Here is a 22,642-nt window from a genome sequence, read left to right as displayed (position 1 = left end):
GTTCCATGAGAAAATTGAATTTTGTCTGCTTCAACCACCAGAAAATAAATATTTACATTTAAAATTTACAAATGTTTGTGTAAATATTTTTATTCAAAATGAGTGGTTTCAAAAAGTTAAATAGGAGAATTTCTAGGAGTAAATTTCTGATACACACATGCTAAATTATGTTCACAAAATACAAAAAAAAAATGAAATAAAAAAGAGCAACATACACGATTATTTTTGTATTTGAATAAATATTTTCTTGGATGCAAAAGCTGAGAAATAAATTTTTTTTTGCACCTTTCAGTATGTTAAATTTCACAGAAACGAGGAAATTAGGTTTTTATTAACGAGAAAAGTATTTTAAACCCATACAGATTTTTTACGAAAATTGTCCGCAAAAAATGACAACTAATATATTTTAGTTCGCGGGCCACAAAAAAAGGCTTCGAGGGCCACCAGTTGGAAACCACTGATCTAGACAAATGAAGTATTGCGTCTTTAATGTACTTCCTTACACTGAGTAGAATAAAACTAATCCCAAATTGATAGTGTGATTAAAAATGAAGAAGGCTTAAATGTTTTGATTAGGAAAAGTACAATTTTTTACTCATTTGTACTCTGCATTCTATGCCAGACATTTTTACGCGACTTAAATTGTCATATTTACATAAAAATAAAAATTTACATTAAAAAAGGATGAAATTTTTTTAAAAACCGGAAAATAAAAGATATAATCTTTTCATCAGCCCACACGATTATATCCGCAAAAAAGAGTACTTTCTGATATTGTGTCAATATAGCCAAAGCAAAATATATTAATACAATAGCGTGAAAAGCACTAAAAAAATTTTTTTTACAAAAATTACAACAAATAAAATAGAACACAATAAGTAAAAATAACACGTAAAAGCAGAAAATGAAATAAAAGAAAAGGAAAAAACAGTATAAAACAAAACAAAAACTATAAAGCGAGTAGCGAAATCAGATGTACTTACATGAACGGGAAAGTTTTCAAGAATGATTTAAAAATATTTTCGCAACAAGATTGCCAGATTACAAAATATGAAAACAAAAGAGCAAATTGAGTGTAACTAGAGGAATTTAAAGTGCCGTTCTTACTGCATTGCTGAAGTGATTTGTTATGCTGTGCATTGATTTGTTAGTTACCAAGGATGGGCCCGAAATGGATGTGCGCAAGGTAATATTATACTGGATAATTTAAAAAGTTGACCCTAAATAATATTAGAAAATAAATATTTATTTAAGGAAAAATATTTTTCTTTGAGTTATTATTGAGTTATTAAACGAAATAATGACTTTCGAATTATTATTTCGTTTTTCGAATTATAATTTTTAATTTATATTCAGACATGTAAATTGGTAAAAGTACAAATCTGTGCTTCCGATACATTTTAACTTTGATAACAATCAAATTGTTTTAACTTGATAAATAATTATCACTATATCGTTTAATTTTTTTCATTCTGTTTAACGCAAAAAAAAACATAATAAATACTATCTCATTTTTTTTATTGTAACGTCAAATAAGTTGATAGGTATGGATACAGGGTGATTATCAAATAACTTAGCCAACATACGATTCTATAGAGAGCGTGCAGTTTGAAGGAACGGAATAAAATATGGTGTTTAGGTATTAGAATCTGCATGTTAAAGAATTATGCTAAAGCGATTAAGTAATTCTAATGGTTATAGTTACAGTGGCAAAATTTCGAATTTTAATACTTACTGGTTTTGATCAAAACGTCATCCTGAGTAAAAAACAAAAGATGAACGATATTTGTGTAGAAAAAAGGACTGCGGTACTAGGCTTTAGGTAAGCGTCGCCTTTTTTTTTTTTTGTGATTACTAATGAGAAGAGAGTGTGATAGGAACTTCAAAAATAGACAAAAAATTACACAGAAAGCATTTGATCATTTAAAAAATTTGAGTGTCCACACATATTTGACGTGTCCATAGTTTATTCTCTGTTTGTAAAGGTTTTTATCACTCTTTCTTCTCGTTAATAATCACATAACTGACGTTATTTGTCAAAAACCTAATGTCACAATTTATTGTTCTAAAAATATAGTTCCAACTCCATTTTAGGATTTTTACTGTGAGGATTACGTTTTGATTAAAAAAAGTGGGTATTGCGATTTGAAAATTTTGCTCGGCTAGTGTAGCCGTGAGAGTAATGCATTCTTTTTTAATATCCTTCTTGAGTGCAAATATCATATACCTATGTACAAAATTTTATCGCGTTCACTCAATCGGTATGTTTTTCAGAGGGTCTTATGTTAAAGTAATTATCTTATATTAAACTGTACATTTACACAAAAGGTGGCTGGGTAGCGCAGTTAGTTTGTCGTCGGCGTTCTGAGCACAAGTCTGCGGGTTCGATCCCCGGCCCAGACACCGGATTTTCGGGATGCAGAAAATCCTCAGCGGCCATGTCGTATGATTATGCGGCATGTAAAAGATCCCTTGAGTGCCCTATTGGCTCTTGGCATTTCCGGCAAAATTAAATTCCTAGTGCACTTTAGCATCCAAATAGAGTCTCGGCGCTACCATCTAGTGTGGCAGAAACTAGGCGCCCAGATTGTGGTGGTCCTGAAAGAATGGATACCACCTCTGGAGATTGCACTAGATCTGCTCATCTAGGTCTGCTGTGCAGCTCATTGGAAATAAAAAGAAACATTCGCACAAAAATCCTATATAACTTCTGAACTATCAGAAATACTGTTCAGCATGTTTTTAACATATTTAGCATTATAAAAAACATGTAGAAAATATATTTAGCATGTTTCTGAGCACTTTATATGTTCATGTAACAGTGATCCAGTTTTTCACCCACAACAGAATATGTGAACTAAGTATTTTTCTTCATATATTCAAAGCTAGTATGCAAAAAATCGATATGTAACTGACAAACATGGCTGCCAGATTTGAAATCAGTTCACCAAAATTTAGATAAATCAATCAACAAACAAATTTTTTTTAATAACACAAAATTTGCAGTCCTGTAAGATAATTAAAAAAACATGTACAAGAATGACGTCTAATCAAACGGAGTTTCTTCTTTGCCCTATAATTACATTTTATAATAACGCAAAATAAATATTTGGCAGCCTAATAATGTTCCATTACAATGTCCTCAAACGTATCAAGCAGAAGCATATACATAGCTCAATATGATAAAATGTTTTTACTGAAAGTAAACATTTATTTCCTGATAATAATTTTTGATAAAGTGTACCGGAATACACTTTGTGTCAAATCTAATCTACTCGAAATAAAGTAAAGCTTTAATTTAAATTCACGGTATGCATTTTTAAAATTATGCATTTGATTAAATTATGCTAGCGAATGGATCTCCTTTTCATTGTGCTCGTCACACTATTGAATTAATATTGTATTAATACAATATCAAAAGGTACATTTTCTTTGCGGATGTAATCGCGTGAACTGATGACGTGTCAATCCTTTCTATTTTTCGAATTTTTAACTAATTAATTTTTTATTTTATTCAACGTTTTTAATAATATTTTGAATCTTTAATAATTTTATTTATTTGCATATATATATATATATATATATATATATATATATATATATATATATATATATATATATATATATATATAGGAAAATAAATTACAGACATAAGAAGAGAGGGGTGGGGGGAAAGAAAAATAATAATAAAAAAATAGACAACAACTGGGGGGAGAAGAAAGATTAAAATATTTCTTAAAAATCCGGAAAATAAAAGATATAATCTTTTCATCAGTCCACACGATTATATCCGCAAAAAAGAGTGCTTTCTGATATTGTATCAATACAGCCAAAGCAAAATATATTAATACAATAGTGTGAGGAGCACTCAAAAACCTTTTTTACAAAAATTACAACAAATAAAGTAGAACACAATAAATAAAAATAACACCTAAAAACAGAAAATAAAGTAAAAGAAAAAGAAAAAACAGAATAAAACATAATCTATAAAGCGAGTAGCGAATTCAAATGTACTTACATGAGCGGGAAATTTTTCAAGAATGATTCAAAAAATATTTTCGTGACCAGATTGCAAAATATGAAAACAAAAGCGCAAATTGAGGGTAACTAGAGGAGTTTTGTTTTAAAGTGTCATTCTTACTGCATTGCTGAAGTGCGTTTGATTTGTTAGTTGCCAAGTATGGGCCCGAAATGGAAGGACAAGATAATATTATACTGGATAATTTAAAGAAGTTGACCATAAGTAATTTTAGAAAATAAATATTTATTTAAGAAAGAAATATAAAATATATAAAAGAAACATGAATTGTCTGTTTTGCACATAATTTTAGCCACGGATCTGCCAGTAATGGATTTGCACATGGAATATATATATATATATATATATATATATATATATATATATTAATGTTTTATTTTTTTATTTCATACCAAAGAACAAAACTTACAAATTTTGAGCGAATTTAAATTCAAACTCAAAAAATATTCCACTACGCAATCTTTTCAATATTATTTCACAGAATAGTTGATAAACTCATAGAAAACATTTCAAAATTTTTTTTAAGAAAAACATTTTCTGTTCAAATACATATTTATCTCCTAAACGTTCACTTTACACGTTAATCATTAAAATCGATACAATAATGCAAAAATAATCTTGAATGCATGCAAAAAGAAACTACGATTTTCAAATAAGATACAGCGTTGAAAAATTATGAAAGCATAATATGTTTTATGCTTTGATACATTTAGTAATATTATGCAGCGCTTATCTTATGCAAATTCCCTTGATAATAACGAAGGAGAAAAATGCTCACTGAAACAAATCTTTCCATTTTACAGAAAGATAATATAACACTGCCCCAGGCTTCGCAATTTGTTCAAAAAAAGTTTTCTCATCGAAAAAGGATGAATGAAAACAAAACAATCTGCATAAACCTTTATTTTAAATTTTAAATTTATAGAAGAAAGTTACTGTCTTTCTGACTCATTAAAAAAACCTTCAGACAAAATGCGTAAGATTCTCAATAAAAAAAAACATACTCATTTGCAACGGAAAAAATGTAGTTCAAATTATATTTGAGATATTACATGATATTTTCAAATGAACAGTGCGCAAAAAAATTGGACCGCCCTGAATAACTTTTGATCTAATCATTGGATCTTCACGTTCTAGGGACTCAATCTTAAGTTACAAAATAAGACACAAAAACATCTCTGAATAAACATACCTTTTTATCGACTGATTCGGATTTCTAACCCTCAAAATACCGCAATCTGGGCCGAATTTGGACCCTTCAATGTTAATTTTACTTTTTTGCGTATTTCGCCGCACTTCGAGAACTTTTTAAGCGATTTGAAAAATGTTTGCACACAATTATAAAATTCGTTTATCCAAAGACAATGCTGTGCAAAAAAAAATTTTGAAGATATTTATTATTCTTTTTTTTTTTAAAAATGGTAGAAAAATTTGAATATTAGGTATACTATTTTCCCCTCATTTTAAAAAAGTATAATTGAAAATAGTAAAATACATAATTTGAGCAAAATTGGTCGAGCAGTTCCTGAGAATTCAAATTTCAAATATGTGACTATTTTGAAATTCAACTTGGCGCACTGTACACTGTTTTGCTAAAGTGTAGTAAATTAATATTGAGCTAAAGAACTGTATAATGCATTACTCATACCTGATATAAATTTTTTTGCTTTTTAAAATGTACCAGTATCCACCTTCGACCCGAAACGTGCTTCATTTTAATAAGGAAAATTAAAGAATGAATGAATAAGGAAAGAATAAAAAATAAATATGTTTTAGGATGTATTTATAATTCATTCTTCTCATGTTTATAATTTATTTTTAGGATTAATTATAAATATATGTTGTATAATAAAAAAAGAACAAATCATAAATATGAATCATTTAAAATTTGGGTCAATGCTTCTATTTTTAACCGACTGAATCTGGATGACATCAATCCAAGTCAGACATGCCCGAATCAAGATTATGTATGCTGATAAGACATTATATTATTGCGTATTAGATAAATAACTCTTTCTCGGTACAGTTTCTGAGAGTTTCGCACCCTATTAGGATTCACAAAGTAGATTACTTTGCTCGGTATTCCCTACAATGGTTTTTTAGCTTCAAATATATTAGCTGGCAATAATGCACATTGAAGAAATTGGTTTCTGAGTTTAAGTGGCTAAGATTGCTAACGCCTAATTTTATTCGGTTTAAGGTCGACGATTTGAAGACATGATAGTCAAAAGAGCAATGATACTGCTTGGCTTTATATCATTAAAACCTGGTTTGTCTTTTATTTTTGCTCAATTTGAAGAAATGATACAAACCATTACTAAACTTGACCAATTTCCTCTGGATGCTTTCTAATCAAAATACCCTAACTAATGGAAAAATCGTTCTTTTTTTCTTTTTTTCAGTTTTTGTATTTTTTACTTTTATTTTTTATTTCTTATTATTTTCTTCTCCTTTTTGTTTTTATTTGCTATTTTTTCACTTTTTTCAATAATCTGTCTTGTCTTCCAACCTTAACCATTAACCGATAAATTCCCCATTAGGGGCATAGTTGCGTCTGTAGAAATGATTGGTGCGTAAGTAGAAATGATACAGAGTAGAATGTGATATTTTATTTTTTTAATTATTCTTGCCCACAATTAAAATATTAAAATCTATTTAGAATTATGATAGATGGAATAATTAAATTATGCACAAATTAAATAACTAATCGATGTATTAATTTGTATTAAGGTTAGGTAAAACGCTAAAATTTGATAGCGCAATTGCCAATTTATCCGACCGTATCTATGACGTTCGCAGTTAGTATTCACATATTAATTCATTAGTTAGTATTCAGTTCTATTTTACAAAAAGAAACAATTCAAAAACAAAAAAATTACTGATTAATTGTTAACTAATAAGAAAAATTATTATAGTTTAATTAATTTTAAAGTATTCTAAATGCGATATTCCACAATACATCAAAGTTTTTTCGTCTTTTACTTTAAGAATAAAAATAAGTATCGCCGGAAAATAGACAGAGAAAAAAATTAATTTGAAAAGGGTTATTTTCGTCATAAATATTAATTCATTTCATCTATTAGGTTCAGTATTTCGCAAATTTATATTCTAAATTTTAAATTCAAGCAATAAGAAGATAAATCTTAAAAAAATTTCCTTGAATAGCCATAAGCTTAAATAGAGTTGTTTAAACGTTTGCTGTTGGTTGTTTTATCTACACTGGTGCCAGAAATTAAGAGTGCAGACTTGGTCGATTATCTCTAGAACTACAGGACCGATTTTAATGAAATTTAATGTGTGCATACATTGACACTGTACAAAGCAAATAACCATTAAACAATTGTAATGCACAGGTATGATCTTGCATAACACTCATTGGAGGCTGAAGGTATGAAACAGCGGTTGCAAAATAAACAAAAAAAATGGGGTGTATAGTCCCCTTTTACAGATATACAAGCCTTGAAGCGTGATTTCATGCTTGAAATAAGGCAGTTTGTCATTTCCTGTGGCAATTTCATACCTTCCGTCTCCAACGAGTGTTACGTACAATCATGCAAGTGTATTACAATTGTTGAATGGTTATCTGTTTTGTATTGTATCAATGTATGTCCATATCAAAATTTCATTAAAATGAATCCTGTAGCTCTGGAGATAATCGACCAAGTCTGCAAATACTCTTAACTTCTTACACCAGTGAATTATGTTTCAAATTACACGAAATACTTTTTCACTTTCTTTCCAGCAATAAATCACTTAAATTTTTCGCCTAATATTAAATAAAAACCAAGATCTTAAAAACTTAAATAAAATTGCTTTAATAATTGTGCATGAAAATCAGTAATTAAATCAGTGAAAATTTATGATAATTCACAACACGTATCAAACTAAGGGGAGAGTCGGGTAGCCCCGCCCACTTAAGGAGTATTGCTTATATTTCTGTATAATATTGAGTAATAATCAATATTTTTGTATGTTTCTATTGTTTTATCATCTAATAAATAATGCATAAAGAATAAACCAAAAAAAGAATAGTTTAACTTAAAAAAATAGAAATTTATAAAAATATGTTTTTCAGCTCTTTTTAAAATGTGTCGGGTAGCCCGACACATTTGGGTAGCCCAGTCACAAAAACTAAGTTTTTTGACTGTTTTTTCAGGTGTAAATGAAAATGACCAATGTATTGACAATAGATAAACCTCATTTATCATTTTTATCACAAAATTATTTTATTTATTACATATTTATATACTTTTAGTGAATTCTATCATTTAATAACAATCATTTAATAACAACAATATTTGTTGTTAAAAATGCATATAACATTTAAATTTGAAGCAATAAAATAATAATCTTTGCAGCCGTACATTTATCGGCGAAATAAAATTGGGCTGTAATACCTGGCATTCATGTGAGCGGGGCTACACGAAATCCAATTTTTTTGTAAATTTGTAATTACTCGAACAATTTTTCACATATAAACTTCTATCTTTGTGCAAATTAAACTTAAGACTATATACTTTAATGCTGTAAGTATAGAAAAAATTATTTTTTTAGTATTAAAATGAAGTTTAATCGAAACATTCAACCAATTTTTCTTAATTTCATGACTACTGTATTCAACATATTTTCAAAACTATTGTTTACCATGCTACCAGCTGCATAAGTACTTGAAACTTTGAAAATAATCTTCTTTTAATGTAATAATTAATGTCCGATGGCCCATTGACTTGAAAAAATATTCTATACGTATGAAATTGACAGTGGACGGGGGTACCCGACACTCCCTACTTGCAATAAAACCAAAAAATTCGTATTAATCAAGCCCGACATATCCAAGATTTGATTTCTCATAACTATGTGATTTTTTCACGAGCAAATTTATTTTCATCTGACATATGAATAAATCTTTGATGGTCATTTATCATAAATTTTCTGGAAATAATTTAATTTGAAAAGGAAAACTTTTGAGGAAGGAACCTCGAGCGCAAATGGTTAAGACAAGTAGAAAGAATATGGAATGAAAATTAATAACGATGTGCATTTATTAAATTAGAGAACGTAAAAGTTTAGTAACGCAGAACAGATGAGAAAATTAAGACAAATTCACTTAAGCATCAAAATGTTTATGCACTTGGAATGAAATAACAGTTGTAGTTTAAGCTTCTTGCCGTAAATAACGTGTAATAATATTTTAACATTAAGCAAAAATGCACTTGTGCTCAGTCATTGATGTCATATTCAATACATAATGTATTTGGAAAAAATTTAACTCAACCAAAAACAAAAATAGTGTCATTTTATTAAAATAGCGCTTTTATTTATTCGTAAAGCATATATTTTTTTAATAGGTTTCAATAAGAAATGGCATTAAATTGTTTATTTATAGTTTTTTTCAAATACATGTTTTATTATTTTTATTCCTCGATTGTTTGCATTATTTTAAAGCTGGTTATTATTAATACTAACCGGTGAAAATTAATAATAACCGCAAACATCTAGATGTTTTTTGTTTTAAAATTTTTCAAGTTTAAAATGGCAATTGTACTTGGCGTAAAACATGGCCTTGGCAATTGTACTTGGCGTAAAACATGTAGTTATTTGACCGGGAGCGGAAACAAGTTATAGCCTTTGCGTTGATCCCTTTCTTAGATGATTTTTTTACTTTCTACGGGCAGCTGCCCGGAAGTTGCCAGAACTTGAGAATTATTCTGCCACAGATCACGATACGGAAATTTCTCCTTTTTATTTCTCACTTTGACCAAAAGGAGCGTTTATTATTAATTCTGACCGGTTAGTATAAATCATAACCGGGTCTATCACTTTAACCGTAACATATATACAAAAAGGCATACCTATGTCCGAATGCTATGTAAACCATTTAATCACATTGAGTAAACTTCATGGGTTATTTTTAATAACAACCGGATTTAATACTTTAACCATAACATATATTACACGATACGACTTATCACATATTCCGCAGATTTTTTATTGGAACTTTAAATTCTCCATTTGCATAAATCTTCAATGCTTTGTAAATTACGCAAGCATACATATTATTTCCTAGCTTTGAGAATATAAACTGTTTAAAAGTATTTGCTATTTCTGACAATCATTTCGGCTATTATATACAAAAATTGCACAAATTTTCATAAATCTAGCTTAAATATTTATGAAAATATGGGCATTTAATAAAAAAAAAAATTTTTTTTGTCTAGTAATTTTTTTTCCTCTTTTTTTTGCTATTGCTTAAAAAGTATACAACAAATGGAAACAACATTTTTGGAGAAATTTAAAATTAGTTACAAAATTATTGTTTTAAAATTTTGAAAACCTTTGTACTAAGCGAGATAACTGCGCAAACTGCGCTAGATATTGGTAATTAAAATAGCTCTTTTATACTGCGCATGTGCGGAATAAATAAAATTTTTTTTCTTTTAATTTTACAGTGAATTGCATTTGGAAACTGATTAAAAAACCGCGATATGAATACTCTAAAATTTTAAAGCAAATTTGCACTTAATTTTCATATTTTTTTACTTAAAAAAAGCTCATAACGACAAGGGTTTTTCTACAAATTTCAATTTGTACTATCTAACAAGATTCATTAAAAATGGCGCCGGTACTGTTGGTGATTATAAAAGTATCTTTTATTTTGCATGTGTTCATTGCTTATACAATAACATTTTGGTGTATAAACGTTTATTGAAAGGTATGGTAATTTGTTATTTAATTTTTTCTTATGATGCAAAATAATAATTGTAGAAAACCCTATATCGTTTTGTTCTTTCTCTCAAAGTACAAAAACTACTTTGAAAATTTCTTGAAACCTTTTAAATGATACTTTTTTTAAAATTGGACTTACAAAATTATGAATAAAAAATTTCTAATTTTGTAGTGAATCGGATATGGCAACTAATGAAAAAATTAGTTGCCATATACGACAAACTACAAAATTATGAATTTTTAATTTTTTCTCACATGCACAGTATGAAAGAACTAGTTTAATTACTTACATATTTAAATTTTTTTTCTTCAAATTTTGAAGCAAAAAATTTTGCTATTAATTTTAAATTGCACAAAAAATATTGTTTCATTTTATTGAATGTTTTTAATGTCATAGCAAAAACGCAGAGGGGAAAAAAATTTGTGTTTCTTAAAAATGTCCATATTTTGATAAATATTTAAGCAAAACTTAAAGTTTTAAGCTTAAGCTAAACTTAAGAAAAATAAAAATGGTAATAATAAAAAGAATAAAAATCCGAAAAGAAATTCCGAAAAGAGGGAAAAAATATTAATAAAATCCGGAAAATGAAAGATATAATCTTTTCATCAGCTCACACGATTATATCCGCAAAAAGGAGTGCTTTCTGATATTGTATCAATATAGTCAAAGCAAAATGTATCAATACAATAGTGTGAGGAACACTCAAAAAAAATTTTTTTTTAATTTACAACAAATAAAATAGAACACGTGAAGTAAAAGTATTACGTAAAAACAGAAATTAAAATGTAAAGAAAAAACAGAATAAAACATGAAAAGAAATCTATAAAGCGATCAGCGAATTCAAATGAACTTACATGAACGGGAAATTTTTTAAGAATGATTTAAAATATTTTCGAAACAAGATTGCCAGATTGCAAAATATGAAACCAGAAGCGCAAATTGAGGTAAAAGAGTAAATAGAGGGGTTTTGTATTAAAGTGCGTTCTTACTGCAGTACTGAAGTGCGTTTGATGTGTTGGTTTCCAAGGAGGGACCCGAATGGATGTGAGCAAGGTAATATTATATAAATTAAAGGATACTTTCCAGTTCATAATATTCCAGATTTATGCATGCTACTATAATTAAATAGTCCAATTAAGAATTCTTTATTCTGAAGTAACTCAATGTATTTTTTATTTGAGCTGTATCAATCTTCAAATGAAATTAGGGTTTACTTTGCGCTATGTAGAATAAAGAAGAAAAAAAAATACGAATAAAGTACAAGTACAGCAATGAACATTATATAGTTCGTTTCCATAAACAAGAACCTTCATCAGTGTTTAGACACCAAATTTGGAAGTGTCTCTAACAAACGTGTCTGTCTTTTTTACTGTCCTTTAACATAAAGGTCCTTAGACATAAAGCACGGTTATTGTTTATAGAACCGGAACCATATGTCCATTCCAGAAGCTTTATTTGTCCTTTTTTCACGTTATTTCTTTGCTTTATGTATCAGTCAGTTTATTTTCGTGAAAACAAAAAATAGTTGTGAAATTTAGTGAGCGAAGCGTCCTGGAAGCAAAAGGTCCCTAGTATTTTATAATAATAATCAGAGTATGCATTTTTGCTGAACTATAGCACAGTGAATTGTTTTGACAATCCTTGCACGTTTTCTCAAAATGTAGGCAATAAAGATTATATAGATATTTTAAATCGATACGTGACTAGTGCAGGAATTATAGAATCCTGCCCAAAGGTCATTTTTCTGTGTAAAAATCCGGTATAAGTTAGTTTGATGTCGTACTTATCAGATTAATAAGTGTATTAATAGTTGAAGTATAATGCCATTGTTTCGAGTGTGGTATTATGTATTTTTCAAACTTTTGATTCAATATATTTGATGAATTAATTTACGCTATTTTCTTACTAAATAATTGAATATTTCAAATATGAAAAAGGGAACTAATAATTTTCACCTCTTTTGTATTAAGATGCGATTTAGAGAAAATATAATCATAAAACAATTATTCGAATTACAGTTCTTTTTTTAATTCGAACCTAATATTAAATTTAAAAGAAAAATTGCACGAAAAAGAAGCGTTTTATTTTCATCTTATAAGACAAGTCAAAAGACGAATTAAAATCGAAAGGACAAATTTAAAAGTGTAGTTTTTTCTCTCGTCGAACTCTCTAAAAAATAAGAAAATATTTGGATCTACTGTTAACAATTCTATGCAAAATAATTTTGATTTTGAAAAAGAAATATAAGGAAAATGATAAAGCTTTGAATTAAAACATATTAATTGAAGTAATATATTTGTTAATGAAATATAAACCGTAAGTGGCTTAAATAAGTTCAGATCTTAAATTAATATAGTATATAATAGTTCTGTATAAATTAAATTGCCCCCAAAAGAATATTTATATGCTTACAAAGTGTGGGGCAAATTAAATTTATTTAAAGAAAATATTAGTTTAAGTTTTGAATCCCAAGTCCAAATTACAATAAATGTGTTAATAGTTCTAATATAATTTTATTATTTCAAACGTTTTAATATTTCATTTTGTATTTTTGCTAATTTTTTTAGATTTGTTAATTTATAGCATTTAAATCAAACATTCCGAAAAAATATTTTAAAACCAATTTTCACCTCAATTTATGAAAACGCTTTTCACATGAAGCATATGGGTACAAAACTAATTCCAATTATAATTCATTACGAACATTTCATATTTTATTTCAAACCCCAATTTAGGTACCAAAAAAAACTTTTAATTTTATCTTAGAAGAAAAAAAATAGTTTTATGAATTCTAAATATTACTGAAAATTCACAATTAATTTTTTCTCATAAAATTCTCTGACAATTAAGAAAAACAACTATTTAAAAAACGACTCAATGTGATTGAAATTTCAAAAGTATAATTTTTTTTTCTTATGAAATTCCTTAAAAAATAAGAAATAAAACTTTATATATACTTCCAAAAAACCTCTGAACGTTATCAAAATTCAGAAAGTATAATTATCGCATCAATCTCTGTAAAGAAAATAAGAAATAGAAATTCTAGATCTACTTTTTAGAAAAAAATTTCAAAAATGCAAACTAATTTCGAAAGGAAAAATGCAAGGAAAAGGATTCGGGCTTGGATTAAGATAGATAAGGAGGATCTATTTTATTCTACAAGGAAAAAAATTAATATATTGACAAATCATACCTCCTCATCATAGCTTGCATAATTATCCGCCATCGTCTATATTCTATAGACTGAGATAGATCTCAGTTTATTCAGGAAAATAGAAACTAACAACATTCAATATACAGAAAAATAGTTTTTAATTTTATAACATTAAATAACAGTAACATGTGAGTAAAAGGGCACCGTGCGAAAAAGGACGAAATTAGAGTTTGTATTTTTTTGCTACATTTTAGAGGACAATATAGTTCTAGTATAAGTTATCTGCTAATTAATTATTTATAGTAACAAAGGATTGTTTGAGCTAAAGAGGCAATTCTGTTGTATTGCTATGTCTTAAGCCCACTGCAGTGTTTTAGAGACAGAGTATTATTGGACAATGAAACATACTCTTCAGCTTCTTGGGGTAGAGATCAATAGAGTTTACAGACCATAAAACGTCGCCCTGCCATCTGTTGAATGAAATATAAACTAATTTTAGAGAAGTCTGTTTCCATATAGAAAACAAATTGATCGTTTTATAAATTTTACAGATGTTAATAAAATACATCATGCTTTTAAACCTGTAGATTAAGCTCTTCAAGTCCTTTGAATAACTATGTTTTTTTTCCTTAGTAAGTTTCGTTATAGAAAAAAAAATTTCTTTAATTCTATGTTCATAAAATAATAATAAAGATTTAACTATTCAGTATAATTTAAAACAAAATAAAATGCCTTGAAAAATATTACATTTAAATTTACTAAATATTTTAGACTTTTTAAGGCAATGTCTAGAAAATATTATTAAAAAGTTAACTGCTTTTAAATATTATGGAAATTTAAAAATAAAAAAGTATAAAAACGTTAGGATAATTCTAAATTTTAAAAATAATTCTAAATTTTTAAAAACTTTTAAATAATTGTATTCCGTAATATTATTGTCGCTTTTTTCAAACATTATTCTTTTGTAGAATTTAAAGAAAATAACTATACATTGGTTGTTAAGGAAAAAAAAAATTCGTAAATAAAATTTTGGTTAGAAATATTAGAAATATATCTTGTAAAAATTGCAGGTTACTTTTTAAGAATAATTTCCTTTTAAATAACGGTTAGAAATATTGAAAAGTTAATAATTTTAGAGATTTCTTTCAGTTTTCATGCAATAAAAACTAAATTAAACTTAATTTCTTTTCATAGTTAAAACATTAAAAAAATTTAATTTCGTAAGTTTTGATTGAACATTACGTAAAATTTATTCCATGAAAAAGCATTCTCCAAAATTATTAACTTTTCAGTATTTTGTAAAAGTTGCTGTTTTGTAACGGTTATAGTGATAACATTTTTTATTCAAAAATATTAAATTACATTTCTTACGAAATGAAAAATAAAAGTCAAAATTTTAGATTATTTTTTAAAAGTATGTATGACAACATAATTCTTTAGAAAATCTATTATATATAATTCTCTTACGTGGCTCCCAAATTTTGGCTGTATTTCTTTTCCGCCGGTGGCAACGTTTACTTCGTTTTGTTTATGTTTTGAAAACACCAAAGCATTCTGCCTTTTAATGATGTGTTTCTGATCTAATATATATATTTCTCTTACGTGGCTCCCAAATTTTGGCTGAAGTACTTTGCACAACTAAATAAGATTCTTTTCACAACACTTAAATATTTACTTTATTTTCTTCATATATACAGAGAACAGTCGGCAAAGAATTCTGTTAGGTTAAATAACATTTCTCTAAAAAAATAACGAATTCGAAAAGAAATAAAAAATAAACAACTTAAAAAATAAAAATGCTGTTGCCAGCCATAGAATTTTTTGAAAGTTAACTTAGCAACATAAATCAAGATGACATAGAAGCGCAACTGGATCAAAATTATGATACCTGAGCGCTTGACGTAACAAATCCTTCAATTCTAAAAGTGTTGTATCGCCAAATGCCCAAATTAACAATTGTGTTCTTAAAGAAATTCTATAAAAAGTTTTAAATAAAAAACCTACTTCTACAACTGCTTCTTGAAGAACTTGGCTCATTGATTAAAAATATTGTTTTAATTTTACAGTACTAACTTTACTTCAACTTTCATTATTGCTATGACCCTCTTTCATTACATTTTACAACTTCATGCTAAATTTGAGGACTTTAAGTTGTTTTGTGGTTGAATACTGACATTTAGAAATGTGTACATAAAAAAGTAATATTTAGAGGTTAAGAGTTTGCCTCAGAAAAATTTTAATTGTTGACATTGAACTTAACAATGGAAACAATCGTTTTTGTGAAAAATGAATTGTATTGTTGACATCAAAACTAAAAATATTGTGTTTCAACTTAACAATTCTACCTTAATTTATACTTTAGAATTGCCTCGGAGAAATTTGAATTGTTAGAAATGACTTAAACAAAAGTTTTATTTTAACTGATGCATACTATATTATAATTTTAACTTTTTCTATGACTATACACATTTTCTTACTCTTTTCTTTGTTTTTTATACATTTTATATTTTTGTGATAAAAAAAAACTTATTGTTGTTCTGCTTCTGAACACCGATGAAAACACAAAATGATGGGCTTCATCAACAATCAAAAATATCTACATTTATTTTACAAATTCCATATTATTAGGGTGGCGCCCTTCAGAGAATTAAAAATACAAAATTAAATTCATCAAAGCCGATGCTTTACATCCGGCGTTCAGTGGCAGACTACTATTTCATATTGTTTTACAACACATGGCTTTAGCCCTCTGGTGGGAAAGATTTTGAAACAAAACAGTTACTTTTCTCAACAACTGAAATTTAGAATAGTGTGATTAAGAAAAATATGTGAACTGCTTGCAATTTCAAATTAATATTGAAATGTACAGGTTTAGAATTTTCTACAGTGAAAAGTTTTCGGAACTTCAGTGTTCAAAAAAGTATACAAAAGCTAGACGTTAAGAACGTATCCAATGAGCGAGCAAAGCGAGCATTGGATTCCGAAGCAATCCGAAATGAACTGCGAAAGCAGTTCCGGGGGTTGGTGAGCGTTAGCGAGCAGGGGGCGAAGTCTCCTAGTATAGAAATATTTAAAGAATGTAAATTTATATTAAATTAAATGTTTAAACAAAATGTTTAAAAAATAAAATAGTGAGATTAGATTTATTAATTTTTTTAAAAAAATATTTATAAATAATTTTTTTCTAGTATTTATTTTAAAAGCTACAACGTAAAAAGCGTTTATAATTTAACAATTCTAAAGTTTTGAATTGTTAAATTATAAATGCTTGTAAAGGTTAAAAGAAAGAAGACCTACTCGCAATAAGAAACATATGAATTTATTAAATTTTTATGAAATCTATATATTGCATAAAATTTATATAACTTCCATGATAACTTTATTAAATTTTATTGTTATGATTATTTTTTTTACTGTGATTATTATTTTATTATTAACACTTTATTATGATTAGAATTATTGAATTTTGTTTTAAAATTTTTATAAATAATTTCTTTCTAATGCTTATTTTAAAAACTACAGCATGAAAAATATCTATAATTTAACAATTTTAAAGTTTTAGTATAAAAGTCAAAAGAGAGAAAAAGACCTACTCGTAATAAGAAACATATTAATTTATTAAATTTTTATGATATATATATATATATATATATATATATATATATATATATATATATATATATATATATATATATATATATATAATGTATAAAATTTATGTAACTTGTAGAATAACTTATGTTCATGAACAGGGAAGAAAAAATTAGAATTGTAACATACATAATAAACTCATTTATTGAGTTTGAAGAACTGTTTCTTTTATTTTCTTCATATTTTATCTTAGATTTTATTATAATTATTTAAAATATACATAAAATTATTTAAAGTATACATAAAAGTAATTTTAAGTACATATGATAATTTTATATTCTTTTCTTTCTTTAAGTGCATTTAGAAAAAAAAATTCTAGTAAAATCCTTGTAAAAGTTCATTTATGCTCTCCAAACACTGGAACTAGCTTACGTATTTCTTTCTGGATTGCATCGCAATTTAAGCTCACTTAGCTCGGTTAATTCAACTTCATGTAATACAATGACCCTATCATTCATGCTTTCTCTAATAATTTACTTTATATGTGTAAAAGGGACTCCACGTCCTGCTCATTGTTGCTCGCCAATTAATTCATTACGCGCAAATTTAAAACGAGTAAATTATAAATCCTTTCAATTTTAGCTTTGATAATCTTAATTATTATTATAATTTCGATTTTAGTTATTTAATAATATGTTACTAAAATGCGAATTATTTGGATTGTAATATGTGCTATATGCTAAAAAAAAGTGACAGGTAAAAGTTTTAGCTGAAATTTATCATATAGGAAATATAGCTGTAAAAACAATCTAAACCTTTTTTTTTTTAAATTTCAAGCACACAAACGATTAGCACAAAATCACGTCTAGGGAATCTTTAAAAGGTAGAAACTTTTGCTGACTTTTTAGAAATGTCTTCATATTAATAAACATGGATATTAATATCAGATTTTCTAATGTAATTTGTTTTTTCTCTTTAGTAGAGAGACTGTATAAATCTGCTATCTTTGTAATATTTATTATATCTATGTATTATTTATTAATCTTTCAGAACCATATAAAAATATTTGATAGATAAATCTTGCACAAAGACAAGAATTCGGTAAAAATTTCCATTCTGCATGGTAATAACATTCTGGCAACAAAAAAAAAGCCACAATATACAGTATTTAAACTATTTATTACGTAGTTTTTTCCATCTGTATGGAAACGGTTTACCAGAAATTCCGGATTTCAAAATTACAGTTCTTATTTACATATATTAAGTAAAAATACAAAGCTGAAAACCAAATAAATGGATTCTGCCATGCTCTAACGTATCATGAAAAAATTACCAACTTTTATCTCACTTGTTACCAAGCAGCAGAGCAATAAATCTATATTTTATTGTTCATTTTACCAAAAGTCATAACCTAATTGTTCGTTAAAAAATTCCATGCTTTAGGATGTTCTCATAAAGTAAGAAACATGGTAAATTTTATTGTAATCTGCTTGTTTCAACCATGTTTTTTTTCTCATCGGAAAATTGCTCTTTTTACTAAAAAAAAATATAATGTTTTGACTTTAATAAAACTTTTCTAGTTTAATAAATATCCTAGTTATTAAATCTTATGTTTAGTTTGAAAATTTTATCATTATTTTTTGGCATTCTATTTCTGTAATTAATAGACTAGTTTATAATTAAAGCTATAAATTATCAACTAAATTGAATTGTTACATAGCTTTTTTACTTAATCTTGTATTTAATTTATTTTTAGCACAAATTCCAAATTAATTTATTATTTCTATCATTTTACGCGATTCGTTTTAACTAAGAATATCGCTTTTTTACTTAATTTTGAACGAAGTTCATAATTTTCATTATTGCCCTATTATTATTTTTATTATTTCTATACTTCTTATGCTATTTCATTATTAAGTAATATTTCTCTATCTATATTAAATTATTATTACATTATTTTTATACTATTATCATTTCATTATTGTTATTATTTTTTATTATTTTCATTATTATTTCTATCATTATTATTAGTTCCGTTATTATAGATTTCTACTTCTATAATGCATGCAATTTCATTTTATGGACAGCCGTTTTGCCTGCCCATGCGTTTTTTTTTTTTTTTTTTTTTTAGTCTTATTTTAAACTTATGTTATATTTTATTCTGAAAGACAATCTTGAATTTATAACAGACTTTTCTTAAAAGTACAAACTAGCAAAGCCTAATGGAAAACAAACTCAAAACTAGTTATTAAATTTCCTTAAATGCAATTTGTGTTTTGAATACCCATCTATTTGTCAAGAATTAAAATGTTTTTCCGTTATCTATCATGCGTGGAAACTTAAATAAAATTTTAAAATATTTTATTATTAATATAAAATATTATATTTCATTACTACGATTAGTAATAAATATTTTTTAATTATTATTATTATTACTAAATATTTTATTATCATTATTAATAATAATGTTAATTATTACTTTATTATTATTCAATATTAAAATATTTTACTATTTATTATATTTTTTTTGTTTGTTATTTAAATTTACATTTAAATATTTTTATTTCTAAACTTCTTAACTGTTAAATATATCATTCCCTTTATGCAATTATAAAATATAATTACGTGAAACGGTCTTACTTCTTACAGAAAATAAAATATTGGCATATTAATATTTTTGAATAAAATTGGACAATAAGTTGAGAATTACGTTCTAGTTTCGAAAACAGAACTAAGTGTAAAGACTTAGATGAAAAATAGTTCAAAGAAAAAGTTATCATCAATTTCCAATTCGTTATGAAAAAAGTCTTTCTAACACAAATATTTAAACAAAATAGCAACTTCGATGTAAACTAATTAAAATATCATTTCCAAGATTCAAAGACTTGTTAAAACAACAATACATTAGGAAAAAAAATCAGAAATTATTCATGCAATCATATTAATTATATTTTTTATTAACAATTACTTTTAAATTTAAAGTCGGATTTTTTTGTAGAAATATTTCATTTTGGTATCAACTCTTTTGATTTAACTGTCTACAAAATCAACTCGAGTGATGAAGAATTTAAGCTTCAATTTTTCCTTTTCCAGCATTTTAATTTTCGTAGTTAAATTAAATTTTTAAGTTTCAATTTATTGTTAAGAAAGGTGTTTTCTTCTACTTAATTAATTCCTTAAATTAGCACTTAGTAACATATAAATGTTTTTTTTTTTCTGAAGTAAACGTTTTATTGTGAAACAAATAATATGTATTTTTATTTAATATGGTGATTAATTGTTTCATGTACTATAAATATTATATAGATAATGTTTTGGAATAAGTTTAACGTTACTTATTTGTTACTATATTACTATGTTTACTTGTTGCTACAAAAATTGAATTGTTTACGAGTGTAAACATTAGTTCAAATGTATTCAAAGACTGATGCTCACGAAAAAGCACGTTTATAATGTAATTTTCTTATTATAACACATTACATTTCTTTTGCAATACCGTAATAATATACTTATTACGTTAATAACGTATATTAACTGTAAAAGGGAATCTGTTGTGTTAACTTTAGAAAATCTGATGAAAATTTTCTTTTATTTTTCAGCATTTAAGAAGTTTTAAATTTCGAAATTTTAACAAATTGCTCTGAAGTTTTCTTTATTTTTATAATATAATTTAATTAAACTTTAGGATTTGCATTATAATTTCCTTAACGAAATTCAAATAGTTATTTATAATACTAAAATATTCGTTTGCTTTAAAAGTTAAAAGCCTCGTTTTAAAAAGTCAAAAGCTAATTCTTTTTTACGCTTAAAATTAAACCAATTCCATTCAATTTTCATATAGAAGGATGATATTTCATTTTGCGACTGTGCCTTTTATTAACTTCTATTCCATACATTTTTTTTTTTTAAGAAGAGATATTATGGCCTCAAAAATTAAACGTTCGTATTAAATTAGGCCGTTACTTTTTACTTTATTTAAGACTGGGTTATTTTTTAAGTTCTCCTCGTTCGAAAAAGGATGTTACGGGAAAGATGTTAATGCTTCAAAAACTATTCGTTCAAAAATTTAAAGTTTATATTAAATTGAAACATTATATTTTAGTTAATTTTGGGACAGTGTTGTTTATTAACTTATAACATCTTGGCTTCAAAAATTATTCACTTTAAAATGAAACGTCCGTATTAAACTAAATTGTTATTATTATTTTTTTTCAATTTACGACTGTGTTCTTTAAGTTCTCTTCTTTTGTAAAAAAATGTTATAGGAACGATGTTATAGTTCTAAAATTATTGTTCAAAAACTAAACGTTCATATTAAATAAAACCATTATTTGTTCTTATTTCATTTTACTACAGTGTTTTTTTTTCAACTTCTACCCTTTTGAAAAGAAATTTATGTTTCAAAAATTATTCGTTCAGAAATGAAACGTTCATTATAAATTAAACCAACACTTTTTTATTTTATTTTATAGTACGAATGCGTTCATTTTTAACTTTTCCCCTTTTGAAAATGTTATGATTGTTATGAAAAAGATGAATTGCTTCAAAAATTTCAACTTCTTATACCACAAATACATATAAATTTTCTGAGATATGAAACTCCATTATTTGAAGCCTACAAATTAAAAATATCAGCATAAGCAAATCGTTATTAAGTTAAAATCAAATGCTCACGTTTAGTAATATCAAGTAATGTTTAAATCGCAAAGGAATATTATTATATATTAGTTTTATTTTTATTAAGTTTAAGGTTTATTTTTTGCATTTTTAAATTGAATAAAATACAAAGTAAACATTTGCAATAGCCCAACCTCCGTTACCTTCTCTATATATTGATAGATGGCAGCACGATAATTAAATTATTTCTTGTAAAGTTTTTATTTTATGATCGCAAAATTTATATGACGTTTTTTTTTCAGATAAAAAAGAATTTTTTTTAAGAAAAGAAGATTTTAAAAAAAATTTACTTTACTTTAGAGAAAAATGCTAGGATTCTGCAAAATTTTTTTATTTTATTTTTTATAAAGAAAATAAGAATGAACAAAAATGTAAAATATTAATTAATGAATTCTCTAATGTATATGTGGTGAACTAAGAACGGTTTAAACTAAAATGTTAAATAAATAAATCA

At 26.2% G+C, this 22,642-nt stretch overlaps 1 protein-coding gene across 2 annotated transcripts in view; it reads right to left on the bottom strand.

Moving 5' to 3' along the window:
* Positions 1-22,642, bottom strand: part of LOC107455049 (inactive dipeptidyl peptidase 10) — a 452,295-nt gene that overhangs the window by 240,620 nt on the left and 189,033 nt on the right. Inside the window, exon 1 of one of the 2 annotated variants that reach the window (XM_016072452.4) lies at positions 13,960-14,339. The exons of the other annotated variant lie outside the window; for it this stretch is intronic. Within the exon in view, the coding sequence (XP_015927938.1) occupies positions 13,960-13,992 (33 nt within the window). The 5' untranslated portion in view covers positions 13,993-14,339. Of the gene's footprint in view, positions 1-13,959; positions 14,340-22,642 lie in introns of those variants that run through there. 2 annotated transcript variants of the gene reach the window in all.

This window comes from Parasteatoda tepidariorum, chromosome 4, assembly GCF_982258835.1.
Source record: "Parasteatoda tepidariorum strain Cologne lab strain chromosome 4, Ptep-v5.0, whole genome shotgun sequence".
NCBI lineage: Eukaryota > Metazoa > Arthropoda > Arachnida > Araneae > Theridiidae > Parasteatoda > Parasteatoda tepidariorum.
The sequence above is the reverse complement of the archived record's forward strand: the minus strand, read 5'-3'. Positions and strand labels throughout refer to the sequence as shown.